The 5664-nt window shown below is 36.4% G+C and overlaps 1 protein-coding gene across 1 annotated transcript; it reads right to left on the bottom strand.

Annotated features, from left to right (window-relative positions):
• Window positions 1–1911: 1911 nt before the first annotated feature.
• TM35_000211920 (putative protein kinase) lies at window positions 1912–4716 on the bottom strand (the record flags this gene model as incomplete). Its single annotated transcript, XM_029027042.1, has 1 exon — window positions 1912–4716. One exon carries the CDS (start codon window positions 4714–4716, stop codon window positions 1912–1914), a length of 2805 nt encoding a protein of 934 aa, XP_028881652.1.
• Window positions 4717–5664: the final 948 nt, after the last annotated feature.

Raw genomic sequence — 5664 nt, 5'->3', positions numbered from 1 at the left:
TATATATATATATATAATTGAAGAAAAATAAATAAATAAATAAGTAAAAGCGGTAAAGGTAAGAACTACGAGTGAGTAAAAGGAGTACAGGAGTACGCGGTACGTGGTGCATGAGAATAGAAAATTTCAAATAAAAAAAACACATATAAACACGAACAAAAAAAAAGAAAAAAGAACAGATGTAAGAATAGAAAATGAGAAGATTCGAAAAATAATAATAATAATAAATAATAGGAGAGAGATAGATATAGATGGAATAGATAGATAGATAAAGAGAAAGTGTACAAACAAAGAAAAAAAAAAAAGTATCCATCTCTTTATATAAGGATCATCACTATCATTACATCTCTCTCCCATTTATATATATATATATATATATATATATATATATATATATATATATATATATATATATATATATATATATATATATATATATATATGCTTTTTTCTCTACAAACAAGCAAACATACACCTACAATGGGATGCATATATAGGAGCGTGTAGACATCATTAAAAAAAGAGAAAAAAAAAGAAGAAAACATCAAAAGAGAGAAAGAAAGAAAGAAGAAAAAAACAGTCTCTCCTACAGTCTTTCTTTTTTTATGTGTTCATTTTATTTTCTTCTTTTTTTTCAATTTGATGTCTGTAATTTGTTTTTGTTTTTTTGCTAACCATTTATGTTTTTGTTTTTTTCCTTCTTTCTCTCATTCCTCACTATATTTGCTTTATCTTAACACCTTCTCTCTATTTCTGCCCTTCATTAATCAATTACACCACTTTCGGTCAAACCACTCAGACCCATAATAAAGTGTGTCTCGCATATATCTAATAATAATAACAATAATAATAATAATACTAATAATAATAAATAACAACGAAGAAGAAAAAAAAATCATTGTCTCGTAATTATTAGAAAAAGTTGCCTATTTCTACAGGAAATCCCCTCAGTCAATACATAGACACATACATATATATATATATACATACATACGTATAAACACGAAAAAAAAAAAAACATACACAAGACATTAGGACAGAAATATTTTTACTTTGTATATATATATATATATATATAATATAATAAATAAAAAAAAAAGAAAAAGAAAAGCGCACAGAGAGACATTCTATTTGTCTCCTTTTTTACTTCTTTCTTTTTCTTTACAGGATGTGCTAATGGGTTTAAAGGAATCACAAAAAAACAGGTGGCTTATTAACCCTAATTATCATCATCATTATCACCTCTCAATGACTTTTCTTTGCTTTATTTTTTTTTTTTATTCTTCTTTTCTTTGTTTCTTTTTTTTTTTGTTTTTGAGTTCTTTTTTTTTCTCTTTTACTTCAATTGTTTTTACTGTCCGAAACTATTGTCTATGTATGTTCGTATGGTATGTATATAAATGTGTTTACGCTTCTGACAGAAAAGAAATCCCCAGGTGATCACAGGAGAAATCCGGAGTCATGTCTACTGTTATTCTTTTCTCTCCCCTTTTTTCTCACCCTTATTTATTATTACTACTACTTCTTCTTCTTCTTTCTTTGGTACTTCCTATCTCTCCTCAACTCTCTTTCTATTCATCCATTCATTCATTCATCTATTTATTCTCTCTCTCACTCACTCACTCACTCACTCAGTCCGTCACTCCTTTTGAGATCATTCTTGTCATGCCTGCGGCAATAGACATATCTGTTGTGAGTTCATCATCCTTGAAAAAAATCACTCACCCCAAATTCTCCGTGCGTAATGGTGTAAACAATAACAATAAATAAGAATAACCATAATAATAATCAAAATAATAAATAGGTGAAATGAAGACAAAGACAAATAATAATAATAATAATAAAAAAACACAAAAGCAGAAGCTTATCCCCAAGAAACCACACACACACACAGACATATATATATATATATTATTGCTGACCAGTGACCTCTGCGAGCCAAGTGTGTCCGAGGAGACAACGGGCGGATGGACGCCTGGTGGGATCGTATGATTCTAAACAATTCATAATAAACCCACCCGCCTCTCTGGCCTCTGCGGGGGGCAAATAAAGCTCCAATTCACGTTCTAAATGACGTCTTGGGTAAAGGCGATATCTATCTGCATAGATAAAACGACCATTTTCATCAAAATAACGATGAATATATCGTGGTGGTGGTCTATGTGGATCTCGTTTAGTACGAAGTTTAATAATTTCATCGGGTACAGGACCAAGAATTTGCATCATCATTGCCAAATGCTCCACATCCATCATACGTTCATTTTTCGTACGACGTTTGGGATCCATAAGAAAATCGCCCGTAATAAGTTCATATACCATACAGCCCACACTCCAAATATCTGTACGTGTATTAAAATCAAGTCCGATAATAATTTCAGGTGCACGATACTCACGAGTTTGAATCATCGTCCCACGTAAATTGGTTACAGTACCTGATTTCTCTACTGGAAATTCTTTTTTACTTCCAATTAAACTTTTTAAAAGTATTTCTTCATTTGCATCTTGTAATGAATTTGTAGCTATAGTAGCTGGTGGTTTTAATGCGGCAGAGAGACCAAAGTCTGCAAGACGCACGAGATGATTTGGATCACCCTGGGACATGGATTCATGTATTTTCTCATATGGTACCATAGTAGAGCGTTCTTTATTACGACGACAAAAGGTTTCAATGACATGAAATACCTTTGGATCTGGTGAAGAGCAAAGAACATTTTCTGGTTTAATATCGGTGTGAATGATATCAAGTCTATCAAGTTCATTAAGCCCTATTAACATGGAGGCAACAATTTCCTTAATAAGACGAATCTCAGATGAACTGCGCATACATTTTTTTGCTTTCATTTGATCAATAATACTGAGGAGATTAGATCCATGAAGTGGCATTACCATACAAACATGAGATCCATATTCACCTTTAACTTCAAAACAATCCACAAGATTTGTAAGAGGTGTACCAGCTTCTGATTTGGCTCCAATGTAACGAAGTAAATTAATTTCATATTGAGTACTTTGTGATACGGTATTATCACATTTTGCAATCTTTAAAGCAACAAAGGCCTGATGTGGTTTGCCTAATGTTGTATGTAATGTATCATATGCTAACCATACTGTACTGAATTCACCCCAACCAAGTTTTTGTACAACCACATAACGTGAATTTAATTTTTTACCTGGGGTAACTGACATATATCCTCCTTCATAGTATGCACTTTTGTTTTCTTCATAATGATTACGCCATCTCTGAACAAATTGCTGCATAATTGAACGTGAAGAAACAAAAGAAAACTTTGGTTCCATCAATATTGGAGTTTTTGTAATCACATTATTATTTATAACATTTGAGGTATCAGTACTGGTTCGACTGCAATCACTGCTTTGTATAGGTGTTACTCCCGCTGTGGCTGTCTCTGAGGTGGCTGCAGTTGCGGCTGCGGCTGCGGCTGCGGCTGTTGTTGTTGTTACTGATACTGTTACTGATGCTGCTGTTACTGCGGCTGCTGCGGCTGTTACTGATGCTGCTACTGCATTTGATTGGGGTGCTGCTTCCACAGCCTCTTCCGCCCTAACACGACGCTGTGGAACTATGGTATGCATTGTTGAATACATATTGGGTACTGTACCTATATTTGGCATTCTTCGTCGAGGATTAACACAAAGGCTCTCATGAATAGGAAATTCACGATTAAGAGTACCATTCAAGTCAATTCGATCTGTATTACTAATCCCACTGTTTTCTAATGAAGATGAATTATTTCTTACAGGATTATAGTATTCTGGTGTTTGTTGACGGCGTACTACAGGAGTTATAACTTTTTGAACAAACTGTTTAGGAAAAGTTTCGGAAGTAACCTTTGTACGTGCTGGAGAATCTTCCACTCGTGTTAACTCTCTTACTGGCCTATGAGTTAATTTAGTTGTTCGAGTATTTGTACAATCCTGTTGAGTGGCCTTTAAATTATATGAAGTTCCATCATCCGTATTTGATAAATCATTACTGCTTGTAACAAGGGAATCATCATCCCTTCGATTACCCTTTATCTTCTGTCCTGAAACTTGTACACGAAAACTGTACTGTTGCACATACGGTTGTGGTTGTGGTTGTCCTTGTTGTTGTGGTGGAAGTGATAATTGTTGTGATTGTACTTGTTTTTGTTCCTGTTGTTCCTGTTGCGAAAAGCGAAACGGTGCTTGTCGTGCTGACAATGGCCTGGAGGCTGTGTTTACATCCAGCAATGGGGACTGTGTCAACGGGGTGGCGGATTGCCGAGCTGGCGATCCCAATCCACTACTGCGGCCCAATGTAGAAGAGAGTGCCCGTCCACTGCGTGATCCCATCCGCTGACTTCCCCCCTGCACGGTGGCGGAGAAGTAATCCGTTGGGGTGAGTTGATAGCGCCGCTGAGCGATAACCCCGCAGCGGGGCGACATGGACCCCACACCCCCGTTGGCGTTGCTGGCGGGTCGATCTTGACTCGTGCGGGCCCCGCGGGCGGCGACGATCGGGGAAGAGCGGCGGGGGGTGAAGTCCTCCCGGCGGACGTAAATGGCGGGGCTGCGGTACGGCAGTGGACTCATGGGCGACATCACCCCCCGCTGCGGCTCGGCGGAGTCAATATACCACGAGCTCAGCGGACTGTGGATGGAGGTGTTCACGGAGAGACGACAGTTGGGGTGGCGCAGGGGGGAACCGTATGGTTCGGCACCTGCTGTAGCCATCTTTCTTCGGTTTGGTTTGGCCTTTTTTTTTTGTTACTTCTTTTTTTTTTTTTATTGGTTTCTTTGTTTATTTGTTTGTTTGTTTGTTTTTATTTCTTTCTTTCTTTTTCTCGTCTTTTCTTCGCACTTCCTTTCCGTTCTTTTTTTTTTCTTTTTCTTTTTTTGCTTTCTTTCCTTCACACTTGGTCCTCAGAAAGTAATATATAAATATATATATATTACTTGATTCACAAAAAGCAAGACTATATCCCCTTCGTTTTCTTTTTTTCTTCTTGTCTTGGGGGGTTCCTCACCACACAAAGACACACAAGAAGTGCACGCAAGAGCCCAGTGCGTCCGGATAAAGAAAAAAAAAAAAACCTTTTTTTTTTTTCTTCCCGTTTAAAACTCTAGACTATTTCCACCACCCTTTTGTTTATTTTTGTATTTTTTTTTCTTACTTTTTCCTTTTCCTTCCTATACACGCAAAGGAACGCGTACGGCGATAATATCACGTGACTGAAGAAGGAGAAAAAAAAGAGAAAATGCAACAACCACCCCCACACCAAAATAAAAGAATTGAATAAACGTGTGGTTTTTGTGAGTTAATGTCGCTATTGATGTTGCTATCTCACTCTTTCTTTCCTTCTTTATTAATTTTTTTTTTCCTCTGTGGTTTCCTTCCTCACCTCTTTTTTATTTTTTTTTTTTACTTGAACCTCTTTCCCAATGTGTTCACCAAATTCACGAGAAAAACAAATGAATTCGTGAAAAAGAAAAATAAATAACCTAGATGTGGGAAAGCAAAAAATAAAAGAACCACTATTTGTTCCTACGTTCACGTTTTGCGTTCTACAATAACAAAAGAAAAACAAAACAAAGGAGAAAAAAAAAGATAAGAGAATGTGGAGAGATAACAAAAACAACATCAGCTTAGAAATGAACATCCATACCTCTCTCTCTCTCTCT

Source organism: Trypanosoma theileri (assembly GCF_002087225.1).
Source record: "Trypanosoma theileri isolate Edinburgh chromosome Unknown TM35_Tth_21_V1, whole genome shotgun sequence".
NCBI lineage: Eukaryota > Euglenozoa > Kinetoplastea > Trypanosomatida > Trypanosomatidae > Trypanosoma > Trypanosoma theileri.
The sequence above is the reverse complement of the archived record's forward strand: the minus strand, read 5'-3'. Positions and strand labels throughout refer to the sequence as shown.